At 40.1% G+C, this 19,385-nt stretch overlaps 1 protein-coding gene across 1 annotated transcript in view; it reads left to right on the top strand.

The window, feature by feature from the left end:
• The window catches only part of HECA (HECA ribonucleoprotein granule regulator), a 29,845-nt gene extending 18,310 nt beyond the window's left edge, over window positions 1-11,535 (top strand). Inside the window, exons 3-4 of the mRNA XM_090135702.1 lie at window positions 2,156-2,310; window positions 5,167-11,535. Coding sequence (XP_089991828.1) covers window positions 2,156-2,310; window positions 5,167-5,331 — 320 coding nt within the window. The 3' untranslated portion in view covers window positions 5,332-11,535. The remainder of the gene's footprint in view (window positions 1-2,155; window positions 2,311-5,166) is intronic.
• Window positions 11,536-19,385: the final 7,850 nt, after the last annotated feature.

The raw sequence follows: 19,385 nt of genomic DNA, 5'->3' as shown, positions 1-19,385 counted from the left end.
GTGACTAATTAATTGTTAAAAATTTTACCTTGTTATCCTGGGTAAAATGGTTTATTATCAGAACTACTGTTCTCAGCTTTGCCATGAAACTATGCTTGCAAGGTGCTGTTCCAGGGTGTTATTTTCTCTTTAGTAAAGAAATCACTTCTTTATTTCAGGCATGTTTAAGATATCAAGAATCTCATTTCCTATGGCATAGGAAGTATCCTGTAGGATCCTGAAAATTAAGTGGTGGGGAAATTCATCATTCTAATATGCAGAAGCAGAACTTAAGGGGATGAGAACTATTTGTCCTCCTGGGCAACACAAAGCTTTAGTGCATGGAGTTATTTGAAAGTCTCCAGTCTCGAGGAACAGAACTTACTGTATTTTCTAAAGCTGAACACTCTGGTGTAACTCAATTTACCAGCTCATACCAACGATTTTTTTTTGTGTATTTATATTTTAAGAAGAATCTGGTTTTCCTTTTCATTTTTTCTAGAATAGTTGGTTTAAAAATAAAACAATTTAAAAGTAATCCATTAATTTTAAAGTATCTGGTATGAACAAATCATAACTTGTTAATATTTTATTTCACTTATGTAGAAAGGCACACGAGTTGCGTGCTCTTTAAATTACAAACTGTGATGTGTCTAGTGCTTTGATGCTAATGAGCACAAATTGCAGTTCAACAAAGCACTGTCTGTATGCAGTCAGTCTTGTTTTGTATTTGATTTGTAACTGCATTACTTCTTAACTTTTTCTTGTGTAGCTGTGCAAAATGTGATGTATTACAGAATTAGTACCCTGTGTAAGTCCACTACTAAACTGCAGATGGATTCAATCCCTGTAAATCAGACTTGTCTAGATTTGAGATCTTTGTAATTTGTATAAGGCTTTTTGTTTCGTGGGAAGAATCATAGAATCATAGAACTGCAAGGTTGGAAACAACCTGCAAGATCATCTAGTCCAACCTCCCTCCCATTACCACTGCTACCACAAGCCTCTAAACCATATCTAGTAGCTCCTCATCCAGACGCCACTTGAACACTGCTGGGAACGGTGACTCCACCACTTCCCTGCGCAGGTCATTGCAGTGCCTGACCACTCTCTGACAGAAAAAGTTCTTCCTTGTGTGCAACCTAAACCTCCTCTGGTACAACTTGTGGCCATTTCCTTGGGTCCTGTTTGTTGCCTCCTCATCACAACCTCCCTTCAGGGAGTTGTAGAGTGCAATCAGGTCTCCTCTGAGCCTCCTCTTCTCCAGACTAATCAATCCCAGCTCCCTCAGCTGCTCCTCATAAGACTTGTGCTCCAGACCCATCACCAGTTTCATTGCCCTTCTCTGGACATGTTCCAGGGCCTCAATGTCCTTTTTGTAGTGAAGCTCACATCTTGGATTTTGCATTGTTGTGTTCAGTGACATTTCTGCAGAGAAGATATTTGTTTTAAAATCTGAACCTCTTGATTTTTGTGGAAGGCTGTATAAATCAGTTTTTGAAAGTCATTGTGTATATGGAGCTTAAGTTCATGGTAGAGCTTGATAAACTTGTAGGTTTGTATAGCACATTAAAATCCGTGTAATATATAATGTTTCTAAATACATTTACTATCAATGAATTGTCAGGAAAGTGTGCAGGAAAGAAAGTTGCTCATCTGGTTGTTGCTTTTTTCCCACAAGGAATGTTAGTTCCTTAGTTCTCTGCTTGCTGGAAAATTTTGGCAAGCTGTTAAATGAGCTTTACCCAGCTTGCTAAAAAGTTTCAACACTTCTACGCTTTCTGTGTCAGATGGGGATGCAGCTAAGGCACAGTCTTCTTGTTGGAAAAACTGCAGCTGATCATATAGCTTAATAACCTGGCATCTGCTCATGTGGTTTAAGCAACTTTTATAAAGTATTTTGCTAAAGTCTACAGCAAATAGAGGAACAAGGGGATCAGAAATGTGCAGAATGTTATCTTATTCCTGAATTTCACATCTATGGAAAATATCTTCAGTCAAGTCTTCTGTATGTTCCATTGAGAAACATTTTTTTTGCTCATCTTTCACTCTTTTAAAAAGTAAGATTTTAATAAGGTATGATTTATATCACTAAAGGGCAAATAACACATTGTGGGAAATGTCTGTTTTAATCTTCTGTTACAGTCTCCTTAAGAAGTGTGTTTCCTGTCCACAGGAAGGCTTATGCATCTCTATGCTGTTTGTGTAGACTGCTTAGAAGGGGTTCACAAAATTATCTGCATTAAGTGCAAGTCCCGATGGGATGGAAGCTGGCATCAACTGGGAACTATGTATACCTATGATATTCTGGCAGCATCTCCTTGTTGTCAGGTCAGTATCGTACGTAAGACTCCTAAGGTGAAATTCCACTAACGATAATAAAGGCTTGTGTTTCTCTTTTCCCATCCCTTCCTTCACCCTTCTTTTGCAGCCTATGAGTGCAGTACAAGAAAGCTGACTGAGTCTCTGTCCCTTGATCTTAACTTACGGAGTACAAAGGCCTATAGCTAGACAAAAGCTAATGTAATGGTCAGTGGTCAATGCTTGTGTTGTTTTGGTTTTTTTTTTTCATATAAATCCCCATAAAATGCATTCACAATTAAAGCTAATGCTTGGGATGATTCCTAGGAAGTATCTGTGGTACATATACAGTTCTAGTAGTACTTGAACATTGTTTAGCAGGTGATTTGTGTATTCAAATTTCTAGTTGCTTGAGGTTTGTTTTATCCTAAGATAAATGTAGTAAAAAAGCCAAGGAAATTGAAAGGTCTTAGGAGTCTTTGTGCATAGAGATACCGTCTCTCCTTAATCTGTTCTGTGACCAACTGTGCTGATGATATCCTGCCACAGCCCAAAGAAGCTTAACTTTCATTAAATGCTCACCTAATTTATGCTTTTGTTAGGAAGGAGTCAAGACTTCAGGTTACTCCAAAGTACACGTGCCTGAAGCAGCAGGGCCATCAGCATCCAAGAGGTCTTCCTTTCTGAGGAGTGGAAACTCAGCAGTTTTGTTGTGGAGGTAGTTGTGGAACTAGAGAAAAGCTAATGTAATGGTGGCTTGGTGGCCATACCCATGAAACCAAAACCAGCCATTGCCTTCAAACATGCAGGATTTGTCACTGACTTAGGGCAGGTGCTTGCCAAGATGTTTGCATTCCACCACTTCATGGTGTTGTGGATGCTTTCCACAAAGCTTTGCAGTCTCTTTGTTTCTTACTACTGCAGAGTTCCAAGCAGTTTCTGAGGGAGGCTCAAAAGGAAGACTACCTCTGGCCTTAAAGATGTGGCAATACAAGAGACAACTACAATATAGTTTTGCCAGTATGTGAAACTCAATTTAATTGTAAATTTAACATTTCTACCAATGCTCAGAAGACAAGTGGAGTTCCTGGAACTGGAAAAAAATGACATTGATTATATTGATATAATGTATAATATTATATCAGTTATATATATATTGATTATAACTTAAGACATTACCTCATTTTTTGTGCTTCTTGAGATTTTAGCTATTTTAAAATAGGGATTTTCAGTTATAAAACATTGATGCTGACTTGCTAGTTCAATAAAATAGAGGAAATTTAAATCTGAATTGCTTCTATTGAACGTTCAAGACAAGAATTAAAGTCTCATTATACATGAATCTTAATTGTATGATTAACGGACAGTGTGACAGTACAAGGTAAGTAATAGAACTGAATATAAAACCATTAGCTTCAGTGTCTGATTGCTGGGTGATATGTATTATTGTTTCACCACGATTGTTACAGATGATTCTGGGCATACAGAGGAATGACATTTAAATATGGTGTATAATTTAACTCTGAATTTCCTTGCTGATGTCTGTTTTGAATAATTTCATACCTTATTTCAAAATATTTAATTGTACTCCATGAATGTGCTTGTAGGATAATGAACAGCCAGCCACTGTCAGGTTGCTTGCAGCTAGCTGATGGGGCTGAACTGTAGCAAGAGGAAAAAGCACACTTTTTAAAAGAAAATACTGTAAATCCATTCCCCATTAGACTGTATTTCTTACAATTTCTGCATTTCAAGCAGGGCAGATATCTGAGGACTTCGTTTTCTTTCTTTTTGAGTCTTGTCTCTACAGCAGTAGTACTGTAATAATTTGTTCCTCCTCCCAAGAAAATGCATTAAGTCAAAGGTGATACAGAAAATCATTTGTTCTTTTCAGTGAAGAGCTGAAGCTCTCACTGGCATATTAGTCTGTGGGGTTAAGCTGTGGTATGTATCAGGCCCTTGCTGCTTGTTTTGTCATCTTTACTCTTAACCTCCTTTGTCATCTTAAGTCTTCTCCATTTCTCCTGAGTGTTTTTGTATTGCCTGCTGAGCTTTCTGTACAGGAAATGGGCTTATTTTCTCAGCTAGATGTCTCCTGTAAACTTTTTTTGTTGTTCTTCGTACTGATCATGAATAGCTCTGCCAGCCCTTACCCTTCATTTTTAATTGTTTCTCCTGTCTACTCAGTTAATGTTGGTCCACCCCGGTTGGGTTTTGTAAAATAGTTTCTATGCTTTAAGTGACCTGCAGTTTATGTAACCTGGTGTGTATTATAAATGTTTAAGTAGATATTTAAAGTGATATAATACTGTGCCATACTGATAAAGTAAATTGAGTTATACATTTGTCAAACCAGAAAGATTAGATTGTTAAACTAAAAGATTAAAGTGCTGATACAACTCATGCTGATACATCAGAATGTAGACCTAAATAGACACACAGTGGGAGCTCTAGGGTAAGGATTGCATGGCACGCGTGTGAAGTTTCTCTCCTCACTTAAGGGCTGCTTTTGTGATTTATTGAGACAGCACTTTGTATGCCAAGGACATGAATTTGTTCTGAGGTGAACAAATGCATATATGAGCTTTGAAACTCTAAACCACCTGTCAGTCACAGTGGATGATATTTGAACTCTAGACTGTATGGGCTATAAATGTTATTTTATGTGGAAAAAAATCAGCATGCCTGTAATTTACTGGTCTGGGTGAAAAATGTCCTTACCGGCAGGTGCCATGGCTGCACGTTTCCTGACTGAAGCTGTTAACTACCAGAAGCCAGGGCAGTGTGTCTCTTGCTGAGGTGAGGAATGGAAGTGAATCTGGTTATTTCAAAAATATTTTTCTTTTTTTCTTTCTTTTCTTTCTTTTTTTTTTTTTTTTTTTTAAGGCTCGACTGAACTGTAAGCACTGTGGGAAGCCAGTAATAGATGTACGGATTGGCATGCAGTATTTCTCCGAATACAGCAACGTCCAGCAGTGTCCTCACTGTGGAAATCTAGACTACCACTTCGTGAAGCCATTTTCTTCATTTAAAGTTTTGGAGGCTTATTGACGAAAGCTTTGCTTTAGTAATAGCTATTTTATGGGTATTTCAACTTTATTACATATCTTTTTATAGAATTCATTCTGTGATGAAATTACTTTCTTTTCTAACTGAAAGAGCAGCTTCTTTGTCTGTGTACATATGAATATGTATATATACATGTTGTTAAATCAGAATCCTCCTGATGAGATCTCTGTCAAGGCTGGAGGCAAGCCAATTTTAATGGCCTTTGAATATATCCCAGGTGTGGGTATAAAATGTTCAGCTATAATTATTTGGTTGTGTTTTGTATTATTGTAATACAGTTGATAGAAGGGTGTGGAGAGTACAGGATGCAGAAATATGTCCAGGTGGCAGGTGGGTAATGGTGTAGGGTTGTTGTCCCTCTAGCATGGTGGAAAAGGGAAATCCTTGGAAAGAAGTTGTCCCATTAGTGTTAAATTCATCAAGTCTCTTGTATCCCAATGGGGGCAGGCGCATAGTATCCCAGACATGTAGTCATTTTTGTGGGCTTTCATTCAGGTTTCCCGAGATGGGGGAAAATTAAGATATTGTGACAGGTGAATGTAAATCTATGCCAGAAAAGGTAATCTTGAATTATTTTCTGGCGTAGTGTCTTCCTGCCATGTATGTTTGGTGTGTGTTACCCACACTGACTGATCGTATGGCAATAGGGCTGCTTCCACCAGTGTTGTAATGTTACCAGTTGGGTCATTTGTTTATACCAAAACAAGCTGAATATCTTAAAATGCTTTATTTAAAGGTATTTCTTCACAGGTATTTTAGAACTTCATGATAAGTGGAAGGAACAGGCTGAACTGAATGGGGATGTTTGTATGTGTCTGCTGGGGCTTTGCTTCCCACTGCTGACTGGTATGACTGATTCGGAAAGAGGACCACGAAGTGGGATCTGGGCTGTCAGACCTGTAAGAGCTGAAAGGCACCTAATATGACACATGGCATTGGTTTTTAAGTCAATGAATTGCTGCACCTTTGTCTTTCAAAAATTAAGTAAGACCAGGGTCTAAAAACTTGGAGACTTTTTAGAAAGTAGACTTAGTTTATTTACTTTCTACATGCCTCTGTGCTGTATATAGTAGTCTGTGCATTAGGCAGTGAATTTGTGTTATAGGGGTTGGCCCTGTAGAATCTGCAGATTTTGTTTTTCACTCCCCATTTTTTCCTTCCATAAATAAAAGTTTTTAAATAGGTTTAATGAAAGTTTTAATAGGTCGCTGGTATTTTACTTGGTTGTTCAAGCCAGCAGGGATGTTTGCAAGGGCTTTCTTTGTTCAGAGTATATTTATGGAATGGTCACTCAAGAGGTGTGGGTTTTGATTCTCTATGAGATGGGATTATGTTTTGTTTCTTCTGAGGTTTTTCGGCTTTCCCCAAATTACTGTCTTAATGTATCTGTAGAAATCACAATCTTGAAAATGGCCCTGATACTCTGCACATCCTGGGAAAGAAAACAAAAAAGTCAGAAGCCAAAAAAGCATTGCATGCACTGGGCAGAGAACTATGCTTTCTGCTACATTAAGAGAATAATGTGCACATAAAACTTGAACTGAATATCCATGTTTCTTTGTGCATAAAAAATGCCAAGTTCACAGTTTTATCCTGGCTGTCTTCTCTGCAGAATTAGCTTTTTTTTTTAGTATTAGGCGCTTCAGATAGTACTCAAGCTCCACAGAGGGCTTATGTTGGCAAAGATCACTTACTCCTAACTTGAGTGGTAATATCCTTAGAAGCAAGCCAACTCAAGCTAATGATTTTCACATCTGGATAGGGCTGGGCTGTCTCATGCAGTTACACTGGTGAGCCAGAACAGCAGTGTTAGTAGGCCGTGCTATCTTACATTGCCGGCTCTCCCTTCGCCCTGTTCTCTCTTCTCGTCCATCTGTATCTGGAGCACATCCTTGGGGTTTTGTGCATTTGTTCCCTAGGAGTGTGTTTTTAAGGTTATGGGAAATCCTGTTTCCTATTTAAGACAAATTGTGGGAAAAATTTTGAGAGAGACTTTTAACACTGTTCTGGTGTGGTTACAAACCCCAGTTACAGCTACTCCGTTTGCACTGGTACCAGAACTATAATTGTTTCCCACAGGAACAGGATCTGGCCCAGGCATACCTGGGCTGGAAGAAGGTGGCGAGCAGATAAAATATTATTAGCTGTGAATTACAGACTTCCCTTATACAGAACAAACAAGTTATAGTTTGAATTAGCAACTTGGGCTATTCAGCTTCAATGGTGTGTTCCCAAAACCCAATGGACTTAGGGTGGTTTGGAGTCACCTTATCTGTCAGTACTGTGAGAACCAGATTAAAAGTGCAAGTACTGGCTGATTCCAGCAGTCTAAAATCACACAGCAAAGACAAAACTCCTGTAATGAGAAAAATTAAAAGATACACATGTAAGTGTTGTGTTTGATCTTGAGTGCTAGTCATTCAAGCCTTGAGCCTACAGTATTAATCCCCACACAGACTACATGGATAACAAAATAGTAGTGTTCTCTACCCATTTTTTTTTTTTTTTTCAAACATTTGGTGAGGAGAGGTGTCACTGTGCAATGCACGCTGTAAGGCAGAAGTGGGATCTGGAGATCTTCTAAATACTTCTTCATTTACTTTCCTTAGAATAGCTTAATTTATAATTTTATTCTTTAAGTACTTAGATGCCTCTCCGGACATGTATGTATGACAATCGAGGTAAGAGCAGAAGTGGAAAAAAGGGAATTTGGCTAATTTTTAAAAATACAAGTGTATGAAAGGTTGTACAGTATATTCAAGTCAAAACCAAGAATGCAGCAGACTGAGAAAGTGGGAATAGAAATGCCTATTTAAATTCTTAACAGTGAGAAGTTATGTACAAATCTATCAAAGAAAACAATTTTTTTTCCCGTCTTTTCATTTTAATTTTGCTATTAAGTGAGTCTTTGCTGCCGCTAGTGGAAATGCCTGTTTTCTTGCAAAGCATATCTCTCAGCTGGAGGTTAGCAGCAGATGTAGAATGGCAAAAATGATCCTTGGTGGAAACTAGCTGAACAACAAAGATTCTCTGAACTTTTCCTCAAAAGTAAATTGTCCCAGTTTGTAGAGAATGCTTTCTCTGCTTCTTGCTAATACGGAAATCTGGTCATGGGTTACTGCAAAATGTCAGTAAGATTTTGTTTTGCATCAGATTCTGATCAGGCAGTCAGGCCTACCCTTTTGGCTGGGCGGTGCATAAGCACAAGGGCAAAGCTAACTTCTTTGAGACTTAATAGCTACTTAAGAGGTACTGGACAGCACTTGGTTTGCTATCTATCACAATGACCATTGGAAAGAGTCAGTGAGATTTTAGACTTGTCAAAAGGGAAATTATTTGTCTAGGGAAGGAGCTGCTTGCTTTGCTTGTTTGGCTGAAGATTACTCTTCACTACCTTTCATTTTTCTGATGCTCTGTGTTCTTTTTAGTCTGGCCTGTGGTCAGATTAAACTGTGCCTGAAGTATGTTTTGTAAATGAGAATACAGTCCTCTGGATTTGGAGGTACATTCTACTCTTCTGAAATGCACGATACTCCTTGTGATAGTAATAGGAGTTGCATGTGCAAATGCTTTTCTTTCCAGTAGTTAACAATGTTTTCCATAGGAGAGGCTTGCATTTAGCTAGACTTACTATTTTGGATGTGTAAATGAATTCATCCATCAGTAGTACATTTTAAAGTAAATTTTGATAACCGTAACTAACAAAATGGACGTCTTTTACATGCTGACACGTAATTTGACATCTACCAAGGTGAAAAGGCCGAAATTCTTGTTCTGTCTAATGCCGCAGAGTCATGAAAACTACAGTGTTCTGTAGCCCATAGACTATTCTACAGTCTATTTGCATTAATGTGTCCAGTAGTGAGCAGTGTATTCATAATGAATTTAGTTGGGAAAATAGGGAATATTCCTACAAGAGAGGCATCTAACACAGTTTTGTTTTGTTTTCATGTACTCTTCATTTTGCTGTACCAGGTAACTGAGGACAAACATGTTGTTGTGAGGCCACTGGTGAGAAAACCCCTCAAAAATACACTTGTCCGTAAAGGTTTCTTGTTGAGACATTCTTGGATTGCACTTTTGCAGATGGAAGAATATGTACATAGCAAATGAATGTTGATGAAATTAAAATAATTGGTTATGATATCATTTGCGTGTGTTGTTAGAGAATATTTTGTTGTGACTTCTCTGTATTAAAAAAGTAATAAATACCAGACAGCTAATAGTGTGGGTTCTTCTTTCCCTGCTCTTCTGTCAGCTGCTTTCTTACACGTGCCCTGTACAGAGAGATGTAATATATTCACCTCAGATATTAAAAGAAAACAGTTTTTTAGTGTCATTTGAAATGAAGCTCTGGTGTGTGACGTGTCCCTCGGCACAACGGCGGTCTGTTCACTCTGTTGGCATTTGAAATGCTCTTCTTGCAGCCTAGTGTGGTTTGGGAGCTGTGTCCCTGGAGCGCCTGTGTGCTGTCAGGAGGGATGAATAGAGGGCAGAGTGCTGAATCCTTTGTGTTTTGTTGAATCCTCTTCATAGAAATGTGCCCTCTGGTGCCTGAGACATCTCAGAAGGGATTCAGAGAGGGTGAGTACAGTACAGCAGTACTTGGCAAAGAGGCTTTCCGTGTTACAAGTGAACTTTTCATCTCTGAAGCCCTGTTGCAGGGGAAGGAGCTTCACATCCCTGCTGCCTGTGTGAACTTCTCAGCAGTCTGACTAATTGTCATGTGTTTTAGCAGAGCTTTCTACATATGCTTACAGCAAGATTTTCCAGCCTTTGCATTCTACCACAGAGATACGAAGGATGGAGGCAATCCAGACTTAGAAAAGGTAAAGCAAATACTGCCATGGGTGAATGAGTGCCGCAGCTCAGACGAGATGATGTGTGTGATGAGGAGGCTGGAAGTGCTCTGTAAAGAGCAAGCCCTAGCTGTTCAGGTTTAATTTTGGAAGTGGGTGCTGTGACTGGCCTGAACAGTGTTCAGATTGAATAACTGTGTGTTGTGTTGATGGTGGAAAGTGCTATGGATATCTGCACAAAAGCCTGTTTATGAGGTGGAAATGTAAACAAGCCACAATCAAGAAAGTGCAAGTAAATGCAGTGTTTCCACATTGGTATTTTCCTACAGGGATCTTAGGTCATGGTTAACCCTGACTGGTAAAACAATGGGAAAGAACATGAAGGGGAGACTGTCCCTAGATTAATTACTGCTGTCTTTGCCATGTTTAGAGAGGCACATGGTATTGAACATTAAATTGCAGAACCTCAGGTTTGATCTGGAATGGTAATTACTCTGTTGCTAAAAGAAACTGAATATCACTGGAGAACATGAAGAGGAAAAAAAAGACTGAAAAAAACCCAAACTTTTCAAGCTGTTACATGATATAGCATGTAGTTAAATAGGGGAGGCACAGGCAAGTTGGATCAGAAGCATGCCTGGGCTCCTGTGCCTGCTGAAGGCATCCCTAATTGTATCTGAGATGGGAAAGGAGCTATTCAGGCTGCATATGTGTGTGGGTGTGTACCTAAAAATGTATGTCCAGGTTTCTCACAGCTATGTTCACATTTGTTTTCTATTCTGATGCAGTTCTCTGAAACAACTTCTGTTCATTCTGATGCTACTAAAACCTGGTCATATAAAACAAAACCTGATTTCCTGTTACAGCTGCAGCTGCTGTGTTGTCACTGAGTTGATACAGTAGTATTTTTTTGGCATTAAATACATGTATTAGTCACTGGGTTTGCTGAATATTCTCTTTTCATTCAGTGATGTCCAACTAACATCAGTGGGTTATGCAGAGAAATTACAGCTGCTGGCACGGCTCACTGACCCAGCAACAGCCTGATGCTCATGTGAGCAAATCTTGTGGGGCTAAGCCAACTGTGGTGGCATTCAGGAGCAGCCATCAACCTGTGCTTCAAAAAGAAATTTCTTCCTTCCTCCCATGAATAATAAGGCTTCCTTTTTCTAGTGGACCTGCCTGGAGAGCTGTATATTCAAGAGTTTACATCTGGCTCCATTATGTAATGTAACCCTGAAGCTACTCCCTTTTGTTAAACATGCACTGCATTTGTTTTCTTGTGAGAAAAACACGTGTGCAGATCACATCTATCCTACTGCTTCAGTGTCCCGTTTTCCTGGTTACATACACATTTAACAAGCATTTGGGAAAAAAAAAAAAAATGAAAAGCTCCAGCAGGATCTTTTCAAAATAAAAATCTCCCTGGTTATCCAGATAGAGAATAACAAATCAATGCTGTGCTTTGTGTAATGCCTGCATGACTCTTACTAATACAAGAGTCATGACTGTGGAATGGAATTTTTGGAGATGGAAGGTAATCTGGCTGTAAAATGAAGAAGACTTAAATAATAATATAGAGTTTCCAAATGCTTCCATCTTCTCATTTTATTTTCAGTCCCTAAGGTTTTGAATAACTTTGGCTCCAGACTAAATAATAGCTACTTTCGAATGTGATTAATATTAGGCTTGTTTAATTGTTTTAGCCTTGTAAGAAACATCACTGCTAGCCGATTACTGTTGTGTGATGTTCACAAACCTCTGAATCCCTGTGTGACAATCTGATCCTTTTGTATTCGTATGTTTAGGAAGTATAATTCTATTAGCACATGGCACAAATACTAACTGAGGCATTCGGTGGCTCTGAGCTGAGCTATAAAACCCGAAGGCAGACAGCACCTCTGAGACTTGGGACAATAAGAAGATCAAGGAGCTGAATCAGAATCAAAGATCAGCATTTTAATAACAAGAGAATTTTTTTTTCCCTTTCAAGCTTTGTTTAAATGATTGCTATGGTTACAAGCCTTGTAACTAGGATACTCTACTTACACAAATAGTAATTGAGTTTAGCTTGCCTTTAATCTCAGTTTTCTGCCAAAGAATATATTGAACGGTGTGGGAGTCTCCTCAGCATCAGGCAGCTTTTCTGCTCAGTGCAGTCAGGGTGGTGTTGGCTGGCAGCAGAATAGGAGCAGGCTGAAGACCTTGGTGTACCTTCATGAAGGGCGTGAGAAGCTAATGGCCAGTAGCAGTGTACTACCTCAGCTGTGATTTGCTGTTTAAGTCAGTGTAGCAGCCAGATTTGTTGGAAGTGCAAATCAAACTCTGTTCCTAACGTTTTGATAAGCAGTCCTCACTTAAAAATGGGTAGTGTTTGTACTTTGTTGGATTCAACTTCCCATTGGTAGTTCATGTGGAAGGTTATCTGCTCCCCTGCTGCACCTCTTCCCTCCCACTGGGGATGGCTCATGCCCAGCTCTGCAGGGCTGCAGTGATGCTCACAGGTGGGACAGAAAGACGTGGTCCACCAGACTGATTGCATTGGTCCAGCATCTGTGCTTGCAGCTCCTGGGTGCAGTGCAGAGGCGTGGAAACTGGCACTGGTGAGCATTAGCATGGGTGTGACTGAGCTGGATTATTTTGCCTCTCTGTTTTCTCTTCCTCACCAGTGACTTTCTTCTGAGGACTATTTATCTAAAAGTTTGTGTGGAAAATGAAGGAAGAAAAGAACTCACTGGCCCATGCTGCCACATGCCTGTTGCCCAGGGGTACACAAAGCATTCCCTGAACAGCGAAGCTTTCTCATGAGGTTTCTTGCTTTCTTAGTCATGCACTGGACAGATGTAATTTTCACAAATTGCCCATTTTTGGCTGAAGGAAATGAAAAAGGTGCAGCTTGCAGCAGTGCCAGGAAGCAAGGGAGCTGCCCTCCATCTTCTGAATTCTCTGGAAGTGATTGTGTGACTGCTGATGCCAGAAGAGAGTTTCTACCAGTGCTGGACATTCTAACTGCTGGGCATCAATAATTCAGAGCATAGACATTGCAGAGAATGAGCACTGTATAAATTAGTCAAGTGTTTGGGAGATTTCTTATTAACAAAGAATTCTTAATAAGAACTATAATGTTATTAATGAGGAGCTACACTCATAAGTCCCTTTCGTGGGAATGAGATAATCAGAAGTCTCATTCATAAAGCCAGGTGAAGACATTTGGCTGAAGGCTTGCTGAATGAAAGAGGTGATGGAAGAATTAACATTCCAGTCGCCCTTCTGGGCAGTGTACAGCAGAGCATAGTGAGAGGAATGGGTGTCCTAACACAATAGACTGGGGAAAAATGATGGAATTAGGATTTTGTGGAAGACTAGGAGATGTTCAAACAAGGTGTTTGATGTCTAGTTTAGTTTGCATGCAATATAAAATTTGGCTTAGGAGAAACTCTCTTCAAGTACAAAGAGCTTACTTTGATCTTTCCTTCCTGTCATTATTATTAGAGCCAGTATGGGTTAATAGCACAGTACTTGACACAGCCCATTGCAAGAGTGCCTCAAGAAGGGAGGAGAGCATCTGGGTTTCACTCCCATATTGCACAGGAAGGTGACTGCTTTCCATCTCCTTTCCATCTCTGACAAAAGAGAGTCTTTTGTCAAAGCCTTGCTGAAAGTTTGTTATTTATGTGGATTTTGGCACGCTCTGAGCCTGACTTTCTCCAATGAAAATATACTGGCAAGTGAGGAGTGCTGGATAGCCCAGCCCTGCTGTGCTCCCAGGTTGATGGCGTGACTGCTGTGCCGCTCTCCACACAGCCGCCAAGTCTGCAAACACACCTATCCCTGGAGCAGCTGGACTCCTGCTGGATCCTTTCTTTCCTGCACTCAGCAGCTTATTAGTGGAAATACTGCTTTGGGAGCCAAGCCAGAGAAAGCGGGCCAAACTCTGAAGTGGGTGTGCAACTGCAAACTCTCATTTTCTTCACATTTATCTCATGATAAACCTGTATGCATGAAGACACCTCATTTAGCTGCATCATGAACAAGACCCAGAAGCCTCTGTGTTTGCGCTTTTGAAAACCTGTGGTGTGGCAGCAAAGACCTCAAAGGAAAAGCCTGACTTTCCTCCATAGCACCATGACTCCCTCTGTCTGACGTGGTACACACTGTACTGGCATAGGGGAAGGTGCTTTGGGCAAGTTTTGACTCCTGAAATCACTAGTGCAAGGGCACAAAGTGTAAGAACTTACCCAGTGTCTTACCCTTGCTCCTGGCTTTTGGGACCAAGTCACAGACATCTCACCAAATGTTCAAGCGAAGTATTAATTAATCATTTGTTATTCTTCAGCTGATGCTGACTGATTGACTGATGCTTTTTGGCTAAGTTATTTCAGCAGAAGTTTTCAAAACAGAAATGTGTACCCGGTGAACTTCAAAAAGGCCACTACATGTTTACTGTTCAAACTTTGCTGGTTGCAATAGCCATGGCAAATGCCTATTAGAGAGCACTTCCAAAAATGGCTTCTTTATGCTAGGTGGGTGTGACAAAGCAGTCTTTACAAGACCGACTTGAGTTTCTTAACCTTTAAGGATTCTAAAAAACTTGCTTTGTTTTCTCTCGATGAAGGCATCATACATGGGTGAGCTCTATCTGAGTTCTGGGTGATGCAGCAGTTTTTTTAGTACTAACACTTGTAATATTTTGCATGGCAAGTAGAAACGTGGGACTTTCATACATGTCAATATTGTTAACAATTACTTCTCTGCTCAGAACTTGGAAAGATTTGTTGAAGACTCAGGAGAACTTCATTGAGTGCTTTTTTCAGAGGAGGACTGGCACCTTATGTCAGCATTATAGGAGTGCTTACTGTTTGAATATTAGGACTGCCAGCTCTTGGGAAGTCTTCAGGCTTTAATCTGGAAAAGTCAGAATCAGGAAAAGTTCAGCTGTTTCTTGTTTAAACCAAATTAGTGAACACAATTTTTTTTCCTACAAATTCTGTTTTGCTAATAAAGGAACACGATTTGTTCCTCCTCCCAGATCATATAACGTGTAAATAAGCAAAAATGACCACAGGAATGACAAGATCCCAGAGAGCAACATGAGTGTGTGATCAGCCCATGGACACGCTGTATGCTTTCCCCAAAAGGGAACTTCCTAAACCTTTCTTCTATAAACAGCCGTATTTGTGACTGCAGTGGTAACCATGAATGCATGCAGAATATGGTGGGTTTTTTTGTTTGTTTTTTTTTCTCCAGCATTGCAATGCTGAACACCTGATATGCCTTGTGTGCCCCAAGTCTCTATGACCAGGCTCACTCCTATGTGCTCTGGGCACTGGTAGGATCTGCTTGGTGGGCAATTTTAGTTCTGCAGAACAGAACAGGCTGTCCAAGGAGGTGGTGGAATTGCTGACCGTGCAGGTTTTGAAGAAAAGGGTAAATAGTAGTGTGGTAGTTAGTGGGCATGGTGGGGATAGGTTGATAGTTGGACCACGTGATCTTAGTGATCTTTTCCAATCATAATTATTCTATGATTCTCAGTAGGAATCTGAACTTGTGGAAGACAACTCAAGTGGTGCTGTGTCACATGTCCTGGTGGAGTTGCAGGAGGTGAAGATTTTGCGTTCCCAGTGTATCTGGACAAACCCATCCATTTTCCAAAGGCTGCTCCCCATCTTTCTCAAGCAAAGCCAGATGACAATGATCTACTTTGCTTGAGCATTTTCTTGCTAAATCTAAAGCCACCTGATGCATTTTTATCAGGTTGAAGATAGATAATGGCAGACAAGCTGTAGGTGTGGAGGACCTGGATGGGTTACAGAAGCTACTGTTTTGTGCACTCACAAAGTAAATGAGGTCCTTCATAAAAGGAAAAGCTCAATCTCCTCTTTGTGGGAGGTATCTGAACATGCTATGCCAATGTGTACCACCCTTGTCAGTTGGGATTATTTTGATTTATAATTTAAAGTGATGTGAATGTATTGAAAGTGATAGGTGAAGAAAAGTTAGTTGACCTAGGCATGCACAAAATGCTGCTGCTAAGACATCTCTTGTGCTGGCAGGTGCCTCTCTTCCCAACCCAACATCATGCTGCTATCCTTGTTGTCAGGACATTGCTATTCCAAAGAGCCTGGATAGAACTAGTCAAGCATGGTTTGCTGCAGTGGTCTGGTGGTCTAGCAGTAGTTTGGCAACAAAAGTTTAAAGCCAAAATAGTCTCCAATTGAGGTAATTCAGGTATAATCCTGGTTTCAGGAGGTAACACTGCACTACCAACCCACAGTACAAGACTTTTTCTAATAAAGATTTCATGAACCAGATCATTGTTTTTGGTGTTTTTTTTTCTTTTGTGTGTGTGTGTGTGTCCCTTTCTTTGAAACAAATGTTTCCTTTTCATTTCCTTCAGCCTCTGAACAAGAGGAAGGTGAGTCTTTTGTGTTCTGTAGTCTACAGATGTTGATTAAATAACATTTGTAGTATGATAAAGAAAGAAAGAAACTCAGTACATTCAGCTGGGGTAATCTGCCAGTTAGGATCTACCAGAATGATTAGGTACACAGAGAAGCAATCACCATGCTGCTGGGATATGATCTGTTCTCAGGTATGAGAACTAAAGGTTTCTATATCAAAGCTTTTATTTCCTTTGTCAACAGATGTAATGCACAATGTAATCCAAAGTGTGGAATTGGTTGTTATCATAAAGAAATGCTTATTGTATCTTCCTTATCTTTTGTACAGAGGGTGATCAGTACTTAAAATACAAATTTCCCTCTACAAGTTCAATTTTCAGTCCCAAGTAGAGGAGATCTTTGCAAAATAATCAGTGGAAATGCTAGCGTTATCTCTGAAAACAGCATTATGCTCTGGAGTTAACAGCCAAAGAATGCACATCTGTGTGCATTTGCCTCCTTTGCTTTAAAAGCAAATAATTTATGAAGTTCAGTTAGCTGTTATTGTGACTAGAATTAAGATCATAGTTTCATGAGATACTTTATTTATTTAAAGGATCATTGGAGTGATCTGAGTTTAAAAAAGAAGAAATAGTTGTTCTTTATATGGAGGATGATTTTTCTTTTCCCAGATTTTTTGAGTGACCTAGTTATAGCACAGCCTCATGCTGGAGAGGGCAGGGAGTTCAGTGCAGGAGTGATGCCTTGAATGGGGCAGTAAGCTGTAAGTCATGCTGCTGCTAATGCTAACATTGCATTTTAAGCTCTGCGGAAAGGAGTGGCAACTCCAGAGAAGAGATAGCAGCTGTGAAACATGACTACAACAACTTGACTCTCCCACTGGGACTTGCTTAAGGTATTTTCTCTGTACAGTTGCTGTGACATTGTAGGTATTCAGCTTGCAGCTTTCTCAGAAACTGAACTACCTGGCAGTTAGTAGGATGAAACTTTCTGGTGTTTGCTGTAGGACACAGGGACCATGCTGACAGAGAAAAGAGAAATTCCAGAAAACTGATGAATCTCAACAAGAGCTGATTTTTAAAAAAGCTATTGTGCAACCTTTTCCTATGGGCTGTGAAGGCAGTCATTGCTGCAGCCTTTCATTTGAGGTAACTCTTTTTGGTCTAGAAAAGTGCTGGCTTCAGAAACTGGAAGTGATTTGCGGGTGAGCAATTCATGAACAGCTTCTGGTGTGCAGGGGCACATGGATTCTTGAAAGCTCTTGGCTCCTCTCAGTGTCCTAACTTTGTGAAGTGCTAGCACTCTAGCCCTATTGTAAGCCAGTATGGCAACTGCGTAGGAAAAAAAAATGTGGTTGTTTTTGTTTCAGTAATGTGGAGCTGTAACACAGTGCTGGGACAGGACTTCCCTTTTCATGGTGATGTGAGCTGTGACAACTACAAGCTCCAACCATCTTGTCAGACATGACCTAGATTTGGTGTGAAATGAAACCTAAAACTCATCATATTTTGTTCTATTTTTAACAAGGCACCTCCAGCAAGCTGCAGTGAACTGAATGGCATTAGTGTAGTCATCAGATGGGGGAAGTGTGAGAAAGAGCAAAGAGCTGTAGGAAGTGGGCAGAGTGGTTCAAGAAATTGCACCGTATCCTTGATCATCTTTAAGGAGAGGATGTTAGTGGGAACATGGCAGCACTTGGTGTGTGGATAAGCTGCAAGGCTGAGGCTGTGGCCATTTGTGGTCAATAAAAATTGCATTCTTCCTAGGAGTAGGTTTATTAAGTGTAATGTGTTGGCCAAATTCTAATTGAGTAAATCCATTCTGCCTCTCTCAGGACTCCTGAAGTATCGGCTGGGTATAATATTTGTTGCACAGGAAGAGAGAACTTGCTAATGGAACAGTAATTCAGCCCCTTGGAGTGGATTCTCATTTGATGTTAATATGTGTAGCTCAACTGGCTCCAGAGGACCTCCTCTGATTTATACTCGCAGAGAGTTTGACCTTTATTTTCTGCTGATGGCAGTGCCAGAATTATCAGGGCAAAATACAGAAAATAGGCAATTAGGGAATAAATTAGTCATTGAAATGGTTTCTTTTTATTACGAGATATGTAGAGGTTTGGTTCTGCTCTGAAGATTTGTATTTGGTGAAAGCCTCTGCTCATCTCTTTATTTCTGCTGTGCATTGCTGCTGCCTTATAGCAGAGCGGGTGGCCCACCAGTCTGGAGTGAAGTCATTCCTCAACACTTATAGCTCAAAAAGCATTTTAGGATCCTCTGAGGTAAAAAGCATTGTATGCTATGTGTTTTGCTAATCGATGCATAGAGCAATTCATGCAAGTAAGAGGGTTTCTTGAACATTTTTTTGCTTTCTGTCATGAGAAAGAGAATATTTTACTAATTCTGAGCTTATTTTGTTGAATTTAAACTTATGTTTTAGTTTTCAGCAAATGTGAGATATTTTTCTTCATCTCTTTCTTGTCTTGTAACTCATGGCTGCAAGGTGTGATGTCTAAGTCCAACTTCAGTATTTTTATTTTTTTTTTCGTGCTGACTGCAGCATGTTTTGCCAAAGCTGCCCTTCTTTCAGGCTGGATTGCAAGTGCTTCACCTGCATCTCAAAGGTGAATCCTAGTAACTTTGTCAGAGACTGACAGGCAGTTAAGCCTCTCCCTTCTTGTCTCTTTTCTTTTTTTTCCCCTTTTGCTGCTGTTCCTCCCCCAAGGCTGGGTCCTGATGTGCAAGACTTGCTGCCATGTGCCTGTGAAACAAGCTGACCTATGCCACACTTGGTCATCTGCAGCCTACCAGCAATGACAATTTGACACATCGTGTTG

The sequence above is a fragment of the Phasianus colchicus genome, chromosome 2, assembly GCF_987193195.1.
Source record: "Phasianus colchicus chromosome 2, bPhaCol1.hap1.1, whole genome shotgun sequence".
Taxonomy (NCBI): domain Eukaryota; kingdom Metazoa; phylum Chordata; class Aves; order Galliformes; family Phasianidae; genus Phasianus; species Phasianus colchicus.
This window is presented reverse-complemented; position numbering and strand designations above follow the sequence as displayed.